The sequence below is a fragment of the Somniosus microcephalus genome, chromosome 2 (genome assembly GCF_052327205.1).
Source record: "Somniosus microcephalus isolate GS21.2 chromosome 2, FLI_Smic_1.0, whole genome shotgun sequence".
Classification (NCBI taxonomy): Eukaryota; Metazoa; Chordata; class Chondrichthyes; order Squaliformes; family Somniosidae; genus Somniosus; species Somniosus microcephalus.
The window spans coordinates 373,610,374-373,630,011 of record NC_140988.1 but is presented as its reverse complement, the minus strand read 5'-3'; the positions used below and the strand labels follow the sequence as shown (position 1 = coordinate 373,630,011).

The 19,638-nt window shown below is 46.9% G+C and overlaps 1 protein-coding gene across 1 annotated transcript in view; it reads right to left on the bottom strand.

The window, feature by feature from the left end:
- fgf24 (fibroblast growth factor 24) overlaps positions 1–6,399 on the bottom strand; it is a 165,914-nt gene extending 159,515 nt beyond the window's left edge. The window contains exons 1-2 of the mRNA XM_086004960.1: positions 5,573–6,399; positions 5,362–5,398 (exon numbers count right to left, since the gene is read on the bottom strand). Coding sequence (XP_085861086.1) covers positions 5,362–5,398; positions 5,573–5,604 — 69 coding nt within the window. The 5' untranslated portion in view covers positions 5,605–6,399. The remainder of the gene's footprint in view (positions 1–5,361; positions 5,399–5,572) is intronic.
- Positions 6,400–19,638: the final 13,239 nt, after the last annotated feature.

Below are 19,638 nucleotides of genomic sequence, written 5' to 3'. Positions count from 1 at the left end.
CGGGTACCTGTTATTCTATATATAAACCATCCGAACCCCTCGATTAGATTCCAGCCTGTAACTCACTCCCGGGTACCCGTTATTCTATATAAAAAAACCCCGAACCCCTCGATTAGATTCCAGCCTGTATCTCACTCCCGGGTATCCGTTATTCTATATATAAACCCCCCGAACCCCTCGATTCGTTTCCGGCCTGTAACACTCCCGGGTATCCGTTATTCTATATATAAACCCCCCGAACCCCTCGATTAGATTCCAGCCTGTAACTCACTCCCGGGTATCCGTTATTCTAAATATAAACCCCCCGAACCCTTCGATTAGTTTCCGGCCTGTAACACTCCCGGGTATCTGTTATTCTATATATAAACCCCCCGAACCCCTCGATTAGATTCCAGCCTGTAACTCACTCCCGGATATCCGTTATTCTAAATATAAACCCCCCGAACCCTTCGATTAGTTTCCGGCCTGTAACACTCCCGGGTATCTGTTATTCTATATATAAACCCCCCGAACCCCTCGATTAGATTCCAGCCTGTAACTCACTCCCGGGTATCCGTTATTCTATATATAAACCCCCCGAACCCCTCGATTAGTTTCCGGCCTGTAACTTACTCCTGGGTATCTGTTATTCTATATATAAACTCCCCGAACCCCTCGGTTAGTTTCCGGCCTGTAACTCACTCCCGGGTATCCGTTATTCTATATATAAACCCCCCGAACCCCCCGGTTAGTTTCCAGCCTGTAACTCACTCCTGGGTATCTGTTATTCTATATATAAACCCCCCGAACCCCTCGATTAGATTCCAGCCTGTAACTCACTCCCGGGTATCCGTTATTCTATATATAAACCCCCCGAACCCCTTGATTAGTTTCCGGCCTGTAACTCACTCCCGGGTATCTGTTATTCTATATATAAACCCCCCGAACCCCTCGATTAGTTTCCGGTCTGTAACTCACTCCCGGGTACGTCATTTCCCAGATAATCCACATCCTGTTCTTACAATATGTGGTAACTAAAAATATTCATCTAATTTTACAAGATTGCAAGGTGTTCCGTTTTTCTCACTTCCAATGCACAAAACTGCTTTCTAAGCAGATGAAACAATCCTTTCAGGTACTTCAGCTCTGTGCACAGAGTATTAACCTCCCCTGCCCTGTTCCCCACTGTACCCGGAACTGGTGAAAGTGTAAGAGGTGGCTCATGCTGGTGACAAGCGAACATGGCCTGTCCCAGTGGCTGGATTGGACAACTGACTGGCTGGGACGTTAACAGTCTCCCACCAAGCTCAAGTTACAGAAAATGCTGCAAATGCATCGTAGGTCCATCAGCATTTGGAAGAGAGAGAGAGAGAGAGTCGGCTCCTCAATTTTTGGTTACATTTTAGCCCTACGCTCCTGATCTTTGTCCACACGGTATGGGGAGGGTGGTGGATTAGTTTCGCTGGATGGGGCGTCGATTCACTCTTTCGGTGCTGCTCCACCTCCACCACCAGAGGACAATCTCCTGGCTCTGCCCCTAGGCCTGATGAAGACGGCCTACTCACAAGTCCAGGGTGTGCCTGGTCTGTGGGGTGAGGGTCGCTCTGGTTGCCCGCATCTCTTCTGCAGTCTTGTTCGTGCTCGGGTGACCCTAGGAAGGGAGCTTGCGGTGCCCACCAGTACTCTCGAGGTATTCCTCGACCGGTGGGCACCGCAAGGTATAGAGAGTCTAATAGACAAAAGTATTGGGCCAGATTTTGCTGTGAAAGCTAATGGCACTCTCCGTTATTTATGCGTGAATGGCACAGCTTCATCAGGAGGATGCGCGGTTAAACGCCAATATCCAAAAATTGCTGTCCGTGTTGCGCCGCTCTGCTGTTAGCTTCGCGGAAACAGCATCTCACTATCTGGCTCAGCACTGAAATGCATAATAGGGCAGGTGACCAAAAGCTTGGTCAAAGAGGTAGGTGTTAAGGAGCGTCTTAAAGGAGGAAAGAGAGGTGGCGAGGCGGAGAGGTTTAGGGAAGGAATTTCCTACATTACAACAGTGACTACACTTCAAAAGTACTTCATTGGCTGTAAAGTGCTTTGGAACGTCCAGTGGCCATTAAAGGCGCTGTATAAACACAAGTTTGTTTGTTTGCTTGTTTGAATTCCAGAGCTTTCTGTCTTTCTCTCTCTTAATCCAATCTTTCTTTCCCTCTCTTTATTTCTCCTTCTGTACCTGATTTAACATTGAATTCACCCCCTTTAATCCATCCTCCTTCTTAATCCTTCTGCTGATTATTTCCCAATCCTTCAATCTCATTGGTTAAGGAGATACACAGTTGCTTGCCCTGTTCACTCAGGTCCCGGATTCCCTGTTTCCCTCGCTGCGCCGTTATCAGCTCGCACGCTCAGAAATTTATTTGGGCAACATATTTTGATTTAAAGGGTGCAGGGGCAAATCTAACTAATGGCAGACGCTACAGCATAATCTGGCCCATTATGATTTAGGTTATGAGTTTCCTTTGTATTGTTCAAACTAGACTCATGTCTAAATTGGGATGTCTGAATAAGAGGTGTTTAAGATGATTAAAGGAGTTGATAGGGTATAGTTAGAGAGAAACTATTTCCTCTGGTGGGTGCGGGGGGGAGGTGGGGGGAGTCCATAACCTTAAAATTAGAGCCAGGTCATTCAGGGGTGATGTCAGGAAGCACTTCTTCACACAAAGGGCAATGGAAATCTGGAACACTCTCCCCCAAAAGGCTGTTGAGGCTGGGGGTCAATTGAAAATTCAAAACTATGATAGACTCTTGTTAGGCAAGGATATTAAGGGATATGGAGAAAAAGCAGGTAGATGGAATTGAGGTACAGATCAGCCATGATCTAATAGAATGGCGGAACGGGGTTGAGGGGCTGAATGGCCTCCTCCTGTTCCAATGTTCCTCCTGTGTTGATAATTATTCTATTATTTGTGTCTCGTGATCAGAATCATTGGTTTTCTGTCGATGATACTGACATAACTGATTTGGCAAACAAAACATTTGAAAGACAGAAGAGGGGAGAGGAGGTTCATTTATTTTATGCAGCGAGTTGTCATGATCTGGAATGCGCTGCCTGAAAGGGCGGTGGAAGCAGATTCAATAGCAACTTTCAAAAGGGGAATTGGATATATATTTGAAAAGGGCTACGGGGAAAGAGCAGGGGAGCGGGACTAATTATAGATCGCGCTTTCAACGAGCCGGCACAGGCACGATGGGCCAAATGGCCTCCTTCTGTGTTGTAAGGTTCTATGAATCAAAGAGGACAAGTTGACATTGTGGTGAGGGCCTTCGTCGTGAATGATCAGTTCTGACAAAGGGTCTTCAGTCCAAATCTTTCCCTGCTTATACGTGATCTTACCGTTTAGTGCAACACCCCCTACTTCGGAATTCATAATATCGTCTGTTTCCACCCCTTTCTCAGCCTATCTGCTGCTGCAAACCTCATCCAGCCTCGTTTACCTACAGACCCGACTATTCCAATGCTCTGCTGGCCGGCCTCCCACCTACCACTCTCCATAAACCTGAGCTCATCCAAAACTCTGCTGCCCGTGTTCTGACTCGCACCAAACCCCGTTCACCCATCCACTTATGTGGCTCGGTGTCACATTTTGTTTGCTATCGCTCCTGTGAAGCGCCTTGGGACATTTTACGACGTTAAAGGCGCGATATAAAAGCAAGCTGTTGTTTTATTTTTTGACCCTGTTTTGGGACCCACTCTCCTTTACGTTCAGCGCTGGGAGATGGTCTCGGTTGTGCTACCTTCTGTTGTACAATACAGAGCGACCCAGCGGGCCACCAAAAGCCTCACATTTACTTTACTCAAATCGGTGACTTTTGTCACAGCACATTTTCCAGGGTCAACGCTTAAGGTCAACACAGAGGGTCAACACATAACGTCAACATAGAGGGTTCAGAGGATCCACAGGTGTGGATCTGCCAGCAGCCCTTCAGTGTAAAGGCACCATTACTCTCTCAGGTGCCAGAGGACCTGGTGTGAATACTGCCTCTGTACACTGGGTGTTGTGAAATCGGGAAGCCTCCCTTTATAAACCACATTTTGATTAAACTGTTGGGGGCCCACAGAACATCATGCACTTTCAGTTTTTATTTTCATCTTTAGTTTGTGTGTGTGAGAGCACCTGTGTCTGTGTTTGGAAGTGTCTGTGTGTTTGTATGTGTCTGTGTGTGTCTGTGTTTGGAAGACTGTCTGTCTGTGTATCTGTCTGTGTGTCTGTCTATGTCTTCCTGTCTCTGTGTGTCTGTCTATGTCTTCCTGTCTGTGTGTGTCTGTGTGTGTGTGTCTGTCTATGTCTTTCTGTGTGTGTGTGTGTCTATCTGTCTATGTCTTTCTGTGTGTGTGTCTATCTGTATGCCTGTGTGTGTCTGTCTATGTCTTTCTGTCTATGCGTGTGTCTGTCTATGTCTTTCTGTCTGTGTGTGTGTCTGTCTATGTGTGTGTGTCTGTGTGTGTCTATCTGTCTATGTATGTGTGTGTGTGTCTATCTGTCTGTGTATGTGTGTCTGTGTGTGTCTGTCTCTGTGTCTGTCTGTGTGTGTCTGTCTATGTGTGTGTGTCTGTGTGTGTCTATCTGTCTATGTATGTGTGTCTGTCTGTCTCTGTGTCTGTCTGTGTGTCTGTCTGTCTCTGTGTCTGTCTGTGTGTGCGTGTCTATCTGTCTATGTCTTTCTGTCTATATATTTCTGTCTGTGTGTGTGTCTGTGTCTATCTGTCTATGTCTTTCTGTCTATGTATGTGTGTCTGTGTGTGTCTGCCTATGTCTTTCTGTTTGTGTGCTTCAATCCTTTTGTGTCCCGGCCCCTAAACTTATTTCAGTGTGAGCTCGGAGTGCTGGATCAGGCACCGTGCGGTTGATAACCACCTGCACACAGCCTTGCCACGGATAAAATTAACACTTGATATAACCACCTTGGTTTTAAATAGACGTTACTTTTTTTTGTCGACATACTCGCTTGGAAACTTACCCAAAAGAATTACGTCTACACAACCCTAACCTTGAGTCGGGAATTCAAGTACCTGTACGCTGGGCACAAATCTTGTGCCAGTACAGTTCAGGACAGGTGAAGGGGCAAGATAATCGATAAACTGATAATTGCTTTAAAAAAGTCGCTTTAAATCTCTCTCTCTCTCTCACACACACACGTATCAAAGTTTACCAAAGGTGAGGTGACACCCGCATTAATAACGAATGCCCTCCAGGATTATGCCTTTTGTGATTAATATTATACAGCTTCAATACAACAATTTAAACAGAACGCAGGGGCGGCAACATGCACCAATGCGGAAATATACATCGTTACACAGTGAGAATTTTTTTTTGAAATGCCATCTCTCACCTGGAATTGGAAATACAGCATCAGAAAATGCAGGCATCTGCAGGACAGGAGGGGGGAAAAACATACCGTGAATGTCAGGCAGTCTAACATTTACCAAACAAACAAACAACCACCCAAAAATGCTCCCAGCCAAGGTGAACAGTTGGTTGGAGGGAATGTTACCGATAAAACATACAACGCGGCGCAGAAGGTAAAATATCTTAAGACTTACATGCACATAAACCTCGCAGGCAGAGGAAACATCCTTGATCTGCTGTCTCGAATGAAGATCGGAAACAGGTTTTAGGTCCAAGATATGAGGAGGAGGAAGCTGGGGCGGGGGGAGTGAGTGAGTGGGGAGGAGGGGGGGGGGGAAGAGATTATCTCACTTTTTGGGGGGTAATAAGAAATTCCACCAAGTTCTCTCTCTCTTTCTCTCGCACCGGCGTGTGATAAACGGAGAAGTCCTTTCCGACAGACTTTTGCTCGAAGCTTCAACCTTTCTGTGTTTGTTTGGGGCTGGGGGTGGGTGCTAGAGGGCTAAAGAGACATGCACACAACACACATCGCAGGGTCCCGGGAGCGTCGCTGGATTGCTGCTGCTGAGTGGCGGCGGGGGAATTAAAAACAATCCAAACAAACGGGTAAATATTTGTTCCAACAGAAGCAATGGATTGCCAACCTGTGTTTGTTGTGTGTGTGTGTGTTGTGTGTGCGCGCAAGTTCCCTTTAACAAATCCAAGGGCTTGCGCCCCCTCCGAACAGTCCTCAAGTCAAGCTTGAGCGGTCCCTCCGTCTAAAGCCCTTCGACATGTAAGTGACTGAAACGGCCTGAAATTGACATTGGAGATGTTCTTCCTCTGGGAATGTGCGTGTCCGAAATCTTCCTTTTTTTTTATCCCCCCCTGCTCTCAACCAACTTCACTCTTTTAAGGTAGCCTGTTTCACACAAGAGCATCTGTGCAGCCTGCGGGAGCTTGAGTACTAGCTGTCCCAGCATCGAGCGTGAGAGGTGCTGAGAAAGCGATTCACCCCTTTTTTTCCGAGGGGAGGTCACTTCACTTGTGCCTTGATTCGTACCTGCGATAAGCCCATCACAGATCGTAAACCTGCATGGGTTTTTTTTTAAAAGGGGGCAGAACTACAAAGATGAGCCTGGTAATAGACTCAAAGAATTGCATTTATACCAGCATTGTATGTGTGTGTGTATAGATATATTTATGAGTTTTTGGTATATATCTACATTTATATAAGTTTGTGTGTGTGTGCATATACAGATATATATATATAATATATAATTTTTTGTGTACTGCTATCAGCGATGTCAGCCGTGGCTCAGTGGGTCGCTCTCTCTTGTCTTTGAGTCAGAAGGTCGTGGGTTCAAGCCCCCACTCCAGAGACTTGAGCACAAAATCCAGGCTGACACTTCCAATGCAGTTCTGAGGGAGTGCTGCACTGTCAGAGGTGTCGTCTTTTGGATGAGACGTTAAACCGAGGCCCTGTCTGCACTCTCAGGTGGATGTAAAGGATCCCACAGCACTATTTTGAAGAAGAGCAGGGGGAGTTCTCCCCGGTGTCCTGGGGCCAATATTTATCCCTCAACCAACATCACAAAAACAGATGATCTGGTCATTATCACATTGCTGTTTGTGGGAGCTTGCTGTGCACAAATTAGCTGCCGCGTTTCCCACATTACAACAGTGACTACACTTCAAAAAGTACTTCATTGGCTGCAAAGTGCTTTAAGATGTCCGGTGGCCGAGAAAGGCCCTATAGAAATGCAAGTCTTTTTTTTATATAAGGCTTTTGTGTGTGTGTATATATATTTATATGTTTTTTGTGTATATATTTACATTTTTGTCTGTTTTTAAGATTTTGAAAACTAAATTTGTATATTCTTGCAATGTCATTTAAAAATGAACATTAATTCGAAAGCAGTGTTTATTCACCCAGGTTATCTTGTAAAGGCAATTTTAAAAATCAGAACATTTAATATAACCAATTTTAGTCTATCCTTTTATTTTGAAATTTGAAAATATGGTTTCAATAAACCTGAAGGTTGATTTCTGCCAGTTTTAATTCATGGTGCTTGTGGCAAGCAGCTCCCTATGATCAGGATTGGGTGCTTTTTAAAATAACTTTTGCAATAAAATAACTGAGTCAAATAAGGACCTGGCTTAACTGAGAGGCGGCTCTCTAGCAAGCAGAGGTAACTGCCTTGTGTTTAGATTCTGAGAACTAGAATTGTTTCAAAGCTCCCTCTTGTGTGAAACAGAACAGAAGATGCCCAAAGCACACAAGTCCGTTAGCATGTGTGAAGAGACAGGACAGGTTGATGATTCAGATTTAAGCAAAAGGCCAGTCAAAGCCTACTTTCATAGACTCTTACAGCACAGAAAGAGGCCAGACTAATACTTTGTGTATGTCTGTGTTTGTACATGTCTGGTGCTTATATGTTTGTATGTGTGTCTGTCAGTGTACGTTTGTGTGTGTGTGTCTGTCAGTGTATGTTTCTACATATTTGTGTGCATGTCTGTCAGTGTACGTTTGTGTGTGTGTGTGTCTGTCAGTGTATGTTTCTATGTGTTTGTGTGTGTCTGTCAGTGTATGTTTCTACGTGTTTGTCTGTGTGTCTGTCAGTGTATGTGTATGTGTCTGCATGTTTGTTTGTGTGTCTGCACATATATGTGTCTGTCAGTCTGTGTATGTGTTTGTCTGTGTTTGTCTGTGCGTATCTGTGTATATTTTTGTGTATGTATCTCTGTGTGTGTCTGTGTATGTATCTGTGTGTCTGTGTGTATGTCTGTGTGTGCATGTATCTGTGTCTGTGTGTGTATCGGTGTGTGTGTGTGTATCGGTGTGTGTGTCTGCATATATCTGTGTGTGTCTGCCTGTGTGTGTCTGTGCGTGTATCTGTGTGTGTGTGTGTGTCTTAAAATACACCTGTGCAGCGCCTTGGGATGTTTTACTACGTTAAAGGCACTATATAAATACAAGTTGTTGTTGTTGTGTGTATCTTTGTGTGTGTGTGTGTCTGTGTTTGTGTGTGCATGTGTGTCTGTGCATGTATATGTGCTTGTGTTTCATTTAAATGGTAATAATTACAGCAGCTGTCAACAGAGATCTCAATTTTCACTTATTTTAGATAACTTAAAAACTATTTACAGGAAGATCAAAAGATTAAGCGTGGATGCAGGTTACACCTGAAATAAGAACTGTTTCAAACAATGTAAGGCTAGAATTACTCTTGGTGAGGTTAGCCAACGTAGGGTTGATATTAAATCCCTCTAGCGGCTGTTTTGAGTTGATTAAGAACTCAGTTGAAATAGCCGACAGAAAAATATATGAACGTGTTAAGTGCTCACTAATTTCACACGCAGTATATTCCAGTCTTTACTCTTTAAATAAACATCATTTTAAAATTAAGAATGCACGTCTCGGTATTTAAACATCATTCCAATCTGCCCTAATTCTTAGTAAATAATAATCATTTTAGACTTCGCTCTTGGCTGATTCGGTGCCTTTTCCCCTGCTGCTGTGGTTTTTCTTTTTGCTGTTGTACAACTTGACAGTTTGCAGGCTGCCCCTTTAAGAAAATCAGACGGATTGACTGTTTGTGTACTGGGTCTCCGCAGACGATACTGAAATGTAGCAGATATTGAGCCCACCTGAATAATGCACAAGGCCATCTACATATAGACTTAAAGCAGCCCATCCTCGTCTCAGCTTTGTAATGTAAAGTGAAACGAGATGGACAGCAATCAAGCAGCTTTGGTTTTTCTGACTATTTAGCAAGAGATTACAACGTTTGCTCTGAAGCGAACTATGTGGAATCACTAGTACGATAGCAAAATACTGCAGATGTTGGAAATCCGAAATAACAACAGAAAATGCTGGAAAAACTCAGCAGGTCACTCCCTCATTTGCAGTGACCCTTTCTAATAATCCCGAGGTGTTGCTGCCGTGGACATTGTATTCATTCCCCATTGCGAGTCGTTTATACACAGACACAGTACAGTGCAATACACTGAATTCATTTTCCTTTAGTACAAATATTAAGATGATACAAGAATATCGGTAAAAGGTGTTCACCATGGGCATTGCAAAAAATCCTAGCACTGGAGTTATTTTGCACGAAAAGTAATTGAGTTAAACTCTTACCCGAAGGGCCAAATGGCCGACTCCTGCTCCTATTTCTTATGTTCTTACTGCATGTGAGTGCGTGTGTGTGTGTATCACAACATAATTACAGATGGCAGAAGCCATTCGGCCCATCCTAATACCTGTATATCTATCCAGAGATCTCGCGTGGAGCATAAACGCCAGCATAGAAACATGGAGCAGAAGTAGGCCGTTCGGCCATTCGAGCCTGCTCCACCAATCAATGAGATCATGGCTGATCATCCAAACCCTAGCACCCTACACCGACAGCCATCCCGCCCAAGCCCTATCCCCACATATTTAATCCCCCCTAACTAAGGGCCAATTTTTTATTTTTTTAATTTATCATGGCCAATCAACCTAACCTGCACATCTTTGGACTGTGGGAGGAAACCAGAGCACCCAGAGGAAACCCATGCAAACACAGGGAGAGTGTGCAAATTCCACACAGACAGTCACCCGAGGCCGGATTTGAACCCGGGTCCCTGGCCCTGTGAGGCAACAGTGCTAACCACTATGCCACCGTGCCACCGGCATGAACTGCTTGGGCTGAAATGCCTGTTTTTGTGCCGTATGTCCTATGTAATCCTAAGTAGATCTTAATGCACACCCTCCCTCCACCCTCACCTCCCCCCTCACCCCCCCACAACACATTGCAGCACCTAATTGCCTCTTAAATCTTTCCAAGGTCTTTGCCTCCACTATTCTATCAGTAAATCTATCATGTGTGCATACAGGTATATCATAGCATCATACAGCACAGAAGGAGGCTATTCGGCCCATGCCGGCTCTATGGTCAAGCTGTCCAATTAGTCCCACGCCCCTGCTCTTTCCCCAATAGTCCTGTAAATTTAAGTATCCAATTCCCTTTTGAAAGTTCCTATCGAATCTGCTTCCACCGCCCTTTCAGGCAGCGCATTCCAGATCGTAACAACTCGCTGCGTAAAAAAAAATAGCTCCTCACGTCGCTTCTGGTTCTTTTGCCAATCACCTTAAATCTGTGTCCTCTGGTTACCGACCCTCCTGCCACTGGAAACAGTTTCTCCTTATATAGTCTATCAAAACCATTCATAATTTTCAACACCTCTATTAAATCTCCCCTTAACTTTCTCTGCTCTAAGGAGAACAAACCCAGCGGCCTAGAAATTCAGTTGGCGCCGCGCCAGGGCTTTAGCGCCGGAAAGTTAGCGCCGGCGCTAAGTCCCCCTGCGTGCGCCAAAAATTCAGTAGCGCCGTGCCCAAATGGCTGCCGGCGCTACTGAAGGGTGTTTGCGCCTGAAAATGGGTGCTACCTGCCGCATTGCGGCGCTATTCCGGCGCTGCGGCGCCCGATGCGGTGCGGCAGGCTCGGGAAGTGCAGGCCTCCTCCTTCAGTTAAGGAGGAGCTGCCTGCACCCGCCCGCTGGCCGGTAAAATCTTCACAAAAATGAGCCCGGCACCTCGGGGAAGTGCCGGGCTCGCAGCCCAGAAGCATCTGTTCCGCGGGGGGGGGGGGTGGAGGAGTCCAGGGAGGGAGGTGCGGGCAGGCGGCCGGCGGGAAAGCGGCCGGCCGCAGCGCGACCTTAATGCGCCGGCGCAAACTCCTGTAAGACTCGGTTGCCAGAGTCTTAGTTGCGGCTGCCACGGGCGAGGCGGCCGCAACTCAATTTCGGCGCTGGGGCCCGTCACCACGGCAACCGGGATGCTGCGCACACCGATAACGTCATCGGTGCCGGCGCAGCGCAACCGGTCTACCGCCAATGGTAGGGCCCCAGGGAATTTCTGAATCGGCTGTAAGTCCAGCGCAATGACCTCTAGCGCCGCAAAATGGGCGCAAAGCCCACTCAATTTCTAGGCCAGCTTCTCCAGTCTCTCCACATAACTGAAGTCCCTCATCCCTGGTACCATAAATCTCTTCTGCACCCTTTCCCAGTCCTTGACATCCTTCTTAAAGTGTGGAGCCCAGAATTGAACACAATACTCCAGCTGAGGCCAAACCAGTGTTTTATTAAAGGTTTACCATAGCTTCCTTGCTTTTGTACTCTAAGGGCTAGAAATTCATTATAGCCCAGGAGTGGGCGCTATCTTTAGAAAAGTTTGAGAATTAGCGCTAGGCACTAATGCTTTAGCCTGCACGCAAAATTCATTCTCACTGCTCAAAGAAATGATTGGGGTGCTAAATCAAGTCTTAAAGGCCTAGCTCAGTGGCGTTACACTCAAAGGGTGGACCAATATCTGGTGCAGTCTAATCTCAACTCATCATTGCCACAGGCTTTACCCAGTACTTAAAGGGGAGGTTCATTGATGCTGCAGCACCTCATTCTTAGCATTAACATGGCAGCTGTCCTTCATTCTCCCAGCGCAATTCACACTCCATCTAGAGCCATCCTTTGTTCCTTAACCTGTCCCATTACCACCTCCTCTTGCCTTGAATATCTCTTAATGTCTCTCAATGTCTCTTAATCTCTCCTGCCTTCCATCCTATCACTGACCTTCCCTTTTGTCCTTTCATCCCCTCCCCCTTTTCCCAGCCCCTAAACTTGCTTTAAAATCTATTCCATTTCCTGCTTTTTTCTCAGTTCTGACGAAGGTTTTCGACCTGAAACGTTGACTCTCTTTCTCTCTCCACGGATGCTGCCTGGCCTGCTGAGTGTTTCCAGCGTTTTCTGTTGCTATTTCATTCTCAGCACGGCTGGCTGTGCAGCTCCCTCAGCAAGGAGAAGCACAACAAGGAGGAGGAGCCAGAGGACTGAAGCAGGTGAGCTCACGGCAGATCCACCTCAGTCGGGTGGTCAGGGTGATTGAATGCTTCAACAAATGCTACATCCCACCATCTGTACCACAAGCTTCACACACTGCCCAAAGCACCAGACCCCCAGCACTCACCCACCAACAATCTCTACCTACCAACACTCACAGCCACACCTCACGCCTTGTACACAATGACAGCTATTCAACTATGGCAGGCACAAGGGTCATTAGTTATTAGAATGAATGTGATATGTGTGATATGTTTATGCATAAATTTATTAATGGAGTTTGCAATATTTTGTGGTCTCTCTCATTTCATCTTTGCGCCCAGGAGGATGATGTGATATGGCATGACACGGGGATGGTATGATGGGCATGTGGTGAGCAAAACAGATCTGGGATTTAAGTCATCCTGCTGTGAGGCTGGAGGTCTGTTTGGAGGAGGTGGCAGGGTTCTGTGACCACCACCTTGGTGATGCGGAGCCGTCTAATACACTGCTCCTCGCTTCATTGAAGGTAATCAGAGGGTAAGGCCTCCTGGTGTGAGCCCTGATGTCCCTCCTCATCCCTCTGCGCACATGTTCCCGTATTTCTGGCTGCCTACACTCCCTCCACCGTAGATCCTGGAGGGCGAGGTGGCGCCAGTACAGCCCCCATTAATGTTGCCAAGTGTAGCCGTTTGAATCTTTGAACAATAAATGTAGCCACTTTGCACTTGCCAGAAGACTGCTGATAAAAAAGAAGTGTGAAATTACTCACACAAAGTGCTGCACTGGCTGAAACTGACAAGAAGCCACTGAAACTAACCTGCCCTGACAGCTGCAGGTGACTAATGCTGCTGCCTTTAAATAACGTTCCTGGAGCCGGCTTCCGTCAGCTGTGCGCCTGCTCTCCCTGTCGCTGTCTGGTCGAGACGCAAAGGTAAGTGGCGATAATTAATTTTGCAAATCGGGCGCCAGTGCTGATGTCATGATCTGCCTGGTGTTGAAGTTCCCAGTGGTACCTCGTACTGGCGGTGCAACCGGGGTGGGGGTGGGGGTCGGATTTGCCATGCAGTGCTGGATTTGCCTCGACTCGGCGCTGCTGCAACAGCGCCCCGTTACCGTCCTCTGCAAGCACTAATGGGAGGCATTAACCTAACGAATTTTTCCCCCTAAGTCTCTGTTAATAAAGCCAAGGATCCCAATGCTTTAACAGGCTTCTCAACTTGTCCTGCCACCTTCAAAGATTTGTGTATGTAAACCCCCAGGTCTCTCTGTTCCTGCACCCCCTTTTAATTGTACCATTTAGTTCATATTGCCTCTACTACCAAAATGTATCACTTCACACTTCTCTGCGTAAAGTTTCATCTGTCATTTCACCAGTCTGTCTAAGTCCTCTTGAAGTCTGCTACTATCCATGTGGTGTATGTACCTTTAAGACAGAACTACTTTTACAGCTCCTGTATACTGTAGTACCGGCAGTGACCACACCTGTATATAAGCCTTGCGCATGCCTCTGTACCCCCAGTCTTGAGACTACCCTCCTCCAGTAAATACCTGTTTATTGTTAAGTTACAGCATCCGTGTGGTTATTGAAAAACATCATACTCTTAGAATCACGGATCTAACAATCCACCTCATTGCTTATTACGTTTTTTAAGTCATCTGAAAACTTTGAAATTATGTCCGGTATAGCCAAGTCCCAGTCAGTAATAGAAATCAAAAAGAGCAGTGGCCCTAATACCGACCCCTGTATACCTCCCACCAGTCTGAAAAACAACCGCTCACCACAACTCTCTACTTTCTGTCCCTGGGCCAATTGTGTATCCATGCAGCCACCGCCCCTTTAATCCCATGGGCTTTCATTTATGTGGTATTTTGCTAAACATCTTTTGAAAGTCCATATGCACAACATCAACCACGCTACCCTCATCAACCCTCTCCGTTACTTCATTAGTCCCACCCCTCCACTCTTTCCCATAGCCCTGCAAATGTTTCCTTTTCAAGTATATAACCAATTCCCTTTTGAAAGTTAATATCGAATCTGCTTCCAACACCCTTTCAGGCAGCGCATTCCAGATCACAACAACTCGCTGCTTAAATTATTTTTCCCAAATTTCCCCTCTGAATTTTTTGTCAGTTATATGCATATGTATTTGCACTGTGTGTGTGTGTACAAGCATGCATGAGGGGCGGAGGGCTGGTACCTGTATTTATAATACTGTTTATTTGTCTGGACTATTCCAATGCAGTCCCGGCTGACCTCCCACCTTGCACCCTCCATAAACTTGAGCTTATCCAAAGCTCGGCTGCCCGTGTCCTAACTCGCACCAAGTCCTGTTCACCTGTCACCCCCTGTGCTCGCTGACCTACATTGCCTCCCAGTCCCGCAACGCCTTGATTTTAAAATTCTCATCCTTGTTTTGAAATCTCTCCACAGCCAAACCCCTCCCTATCTCTGTAACCTCTGCCAGCCCTACAACCCCCCCCACCCCCCAAGATCTCTGCGCTCCTCCAATTCTGGCATCTTGCACATCCTCAATTTTCTTCGCTCCACCGTTGGTGGCCGTGCCTTCAGCCGCCTGGGCCCCAAGCTCTGGAATTCCCTCCCTAAGCCTCACCGCCTCTCTACCGCTCTGTCTTCCTTTAAGACGCTCCTTAAAACCGACCTCTTTGACCAAGCTTTTGGTCACATGTCCTAAAATTTCCTTTATGTGGCTCAGAGTCAAATTTTGTTTGATAATACTCCTGTGACGCGCCTTGGGACGTTTTACTACGTTAAAGGTGCTATATAAATACAAGTTGTTGTTGTTGTATAAATGGCAAATTAACTTCAATATAGAGAAGTGTGAGGTTGTGCATTTTCGTAGGAGCAATAAGGAGGCCACCTACTCCATGGAAAATAAAAAACTAGTGAACTAGAGGCACAAAAAGATCCAGGGGTACAGATTCGCAAATCACTAAAAATAGCAACGCAGGTTAACAAAGCCATAAAAAGTGTAATCAAAGAACTAGGGTTCATTTCTAGAGTGATAGAATTCAAAAGCAGAAAAGTTATGTTCAACTAGTATCGAACCTTGGTTAGACCACACTTGGAGCACCGTGCACAGTTCTGGTGGCCATATTACAATGATATAGAAGCACTCAAGAAGGTGCAAAAAAAAAGTACAAGGATGCTACCAGAACTGAGAAGATACAATTATCAGGAAAGACTGAACAGGCTGGGGCATCTTTCTCTAGAAAAGAGAAGACCTCGAGGTGAGCTGATAGAGGCCTTTAAAATTATCAAGGAATTCACTAGGGTAGACATAAAGAAGACGTTTGCATTTGTGGGGGGAGTCCAAAACTAGGGGCTATAAATATAAGATAGTCAGTAATAAATTCATTAAGGAATTCAGGAGCAACGTCTTTACTCAGAGAGTAGCGAGATTGTGGAATACTTGAGGCAAATATCATTTAAGGGGGAAGCGACATAAGTACATGAAAGAGAAAGGAATAGAAGGGCATGTTTATCGGGTGGGGGTAGAGGTAATTAAAGTTGCATGAGGCTCGTGTGGGGCGTAAACACCAGCATGGATTGGTTGTGCTGAATGGCCTGTTTCTGTGCTGTAAGTTCTATGTAATGCTTCTGCATATGTATATGGGTGTGTATATCGACATATATACATGTGTACATACTTTTACGTATATTTCTGTGTGTGTATATATCTGCGTTCTGTATCCACATGTGTCTTTTTGCTTCAGTACGGTGGTGTAGTGGTTCTGGTACTGAACAAAATATCCAAAGATCATGAGATCGTGGCAAGTTGTGAAATTGAATTCAAATAAACCTGGCTATTTATGAGCCATCAGATTGTCATTAAAAACTCATTGGCCTAGAAATTGAGTTTTGGCTTAGCCAGGGCTTTAGCGCCGGAAGTTAGTGCCGGCGCTAAGTCCCCCTGCGCGCGCCAAAAATTCAGCAGGGCCGCGCCCAAACGGCTGCCGGCGCTACTGAAGGGTCTTTGCGGCGGTAAATCGGCGCTAAGGGCACTCAATTTCTAGGCCAATGGGTTCGCAAAAGTTCTTCAGGGAAGGGAACCTGCCACCCCTGCACGGTCTGGCCAACACGTGACTCCAGTCTGACTGGATTGTGGCTGACTGTTAATACCTTCTGAAACGCAGCCAGAGCATCTCCAGCAATGGCTTCACTTTCCGTCCCCTCGTCTTCCTCATCGACCTGCTGCCTCTTGGTGACATCATCTAAAGACATGGGATCATCTTCCACATGTCCACTGACGACACCCAGCTCTCCCTCTCCATCACCTCTCTCGGCCCCTCCACTGACTCTGTTGTTGTCGGACTGCTTGTCTTGGATGAGGCCCAAGTTCCTCTAGAGAAGACACTGGAGAAGACCAAAGCAATTATTGTCTTTGGCTCCTGGCACAAATCCCCTACTCTTGCCACCCCTGTCCCTGCCCATTGTCTCAAGCCGGACAAGACTGTTTGCAATCTCGGCATCCTATTCGACCCAGAGCTGAGCGTCCGACTGCATATCCTCTCTCCATCACAAAGGCCACCTACTTCCACCACCATAACATCACCTGCATCCACCCCTAATTCAGCCCACCTGCTGCTGAAACTCCTCCAGATGACTATTAAGGTGCTCTCTGACTGGCTTCCAATCCTTCACCATCCATAAACTTCAGCTCATCCAACTTCTGAATGTCCAAGAGGGCACATGTTCAAGGTATGAATGGCAAGCTTAGGATCGGTGTCAGGAAGTATTTCTTGACACAGAGGGTAATCGACAGCTGGAACAGGTTACCAGGAAGCATGACTCAGGTCATTACACTGGACTCATTTAAGAAATGACAAGGTGCTTTAATGGGATGATACTGGTGTTGGTCTTCTGAAAAGGTGCGATCAAATGGGTTGAAGGATCTTAATCATCTGAACCTACTTTGTGACCATATGACTTCAGTGAGACACCTGATCCTGATCATATTCCTCCTGTTGTCTAAGTTCCTAAGACACTGTCCTACACATTGTGGGTTCAAGTCCTGAATCTTGAGCGTAACATCTGGACTGACACTCCAGTGTAGTACTGAGGGAGTGCTGCACTGTCGGAGGTGCCGGCTTTTGGAAGTGACGCTAAACCAAGGCCCCATCAGCTCTCTCAGGGGGACGTAAAAGCTCGGCACTATTTGAAAGAAAAGCAGGGGAGCTCTGGCCAACATTAATCCCTCAACCAACATCACTAAAAACAGATGAGCTGGTCATTACCAGTCTGCTGTTTGTGGGAGCTTGCTGTGCGCAAATTGGCTGCCGCGCTTCCTATTTTAAATGAGTGACTATGCTACAGAAGCACTTCATTGGCTGTAAAGTGTGTTGGGATGTCCTGATGTTGTAAAAGGTGCTGTATAAAGGTACGTTCTTAATTTCTTTCCATCTGTTCCTGGCAATGGCTGGCAGCTAGGGTTGACAACTCTGGTAGGACATCTTCCTAGAGGTTTCATCAGGTGACCTCCCACCACCGCACTCCCGCCCCCGCACTCCCACACCCACCCCCCCGCCCCCTCACTCCCGCCCTCGCACTCCCGCACCCACCCCCACACTCTCGCCCCCGCCCCCGCACTCCCGCACCCGCCCCCTCACTCCCGCCCTCGCACTCCCGCACCCACCCCCACCCTCGCCCCCGCACTCCCGCACTCGCCCCCGCACTCCCGCACATTCCTGCTCCCGCCCCCGCGCTCCCGCCCCCACGCTCCCGCACTCCCATACTCCCGCACACTCCCGCTCCCGCCCCCGCACTCCTGCCCCCACACTCCCGCACCCGCATTCCCCCGCACTCCCGCCCCCGCACTCCCGCACATTCCTGCCCCCCCGCTCCCGCCCCCACGCTCCCGCACTCCTGCCCCCACACTCCCGCACCCGCATTCCCCCACACTCCCACTCCCGCCATCGACCACCTAAAACATCCATCCTCGCGGTTTAACACCTTCCCCCTCCACCAATTGGAAGGCAAACAGATTCTTCATTATCCCATTGGATGATTCTTGACTGTCAGTTAAACCACCTTTTTTTCCCCCATCGCCAATATTTTTGTAACTAATAAATGAAAGTGAAAGAGAAACATTTTTTTTAAAATTCCCCTGTGATTTTTCTCCTGGGTTACTCGTAGCCAGTGTCCTGGAGATGAGTTTAATTCCTGGAGACTCCAGGGCAATCCTGGGGGTTGGCGGCCCTACTGACAGCCCTGCTCACTTTCCATACCCAGCTGTTGTTACTGACAAAAGGGTGTTGGTTGGGCCAGGTGTGGCATCGCCCTGTTAGACAGAAGCTTGATCCGTACCTACTCCTGCCATGCCCCTGCTGTTGGGCATCCCTCAATATGTCCACTGGTCTGCATGGGAACAGACCTCTGCTCAGAGATGAGATCTGTGAATCACTGCCTCAAGGTGTCCTCAAGTCTGAAATCGCAACATGATGAAGCCACACGGGACAGTCTTCTTTAGCTTGTGGATTGAGCCCAAAGTCTCTATCGCAGCAACAGTATCTGAATCTCTTCACGGCCAAACCTCTCTCTTTCTCTGCAAGCTTCTCCAGCCCTACAACACCCCTGCCATCGCCACCCCGCTCCCGATTTCTTAGTTCCTCTGAGTCCCCACCATTGGCGGACGTGCCTTCAATCGCCTGGGCCCTAAGCTCTAGAATTCCATCCCTAAAACCCTCCACCTCTCCCCATCCATCTCTTCTTTTAGGACCTTCCTTAAAACCTACTATGACCAAGCTTTGAGCTACCCATCTTAATATCTCCTTTGGCTCATTGTCCACTTGTGTGAATATGGATCTGTGAAGCACTTTGGAATGTTTCACTGTATTAAAGGCGCTGGATAAATGGAAGTTGTTGATGATGACGATGATGAAGTTGAACATTTGGGCAAGTTGAGATCGCCAAGGCAGGACGGTAGTGAAAGGACATAAGAGCATAAGAAATAAGAGCAGGAGTAGGCCATACGGCCCCTCAAGCCTGCTCCGCCATTCAATAAGATCATGGCTGATCATCGACCTCAACTCCACTTTCCTGCTCGATCTCCATATCCCTTGATTCCCCTAGAGTCCAAAAATCTATCGCTCTCAGCCTAGAATATACTCAAAGACTCAGCATTCACAGCCCTCTGGGGCAGAGAATTCCAAAGATTCACAACCCTCAGAGTGAAGAAATTCCTCCTCATCTCAGTCTTAACAGGGCTGTCCCTTATCCTGAGACTATGCCCCCTAGTTCTAGACACTCCAGCGAGGGGAAACAATCTCTCAGCATCTACCCTGTCAATCCCCTTCAGAATCTTGTATGTTTCAATGAGATCACCTCTCATTCTTCTAAACTCCAGAGAGGCCCTGTACTATTGTAGCAAGACTTCCTTACTCTTATACTCCAACCCCC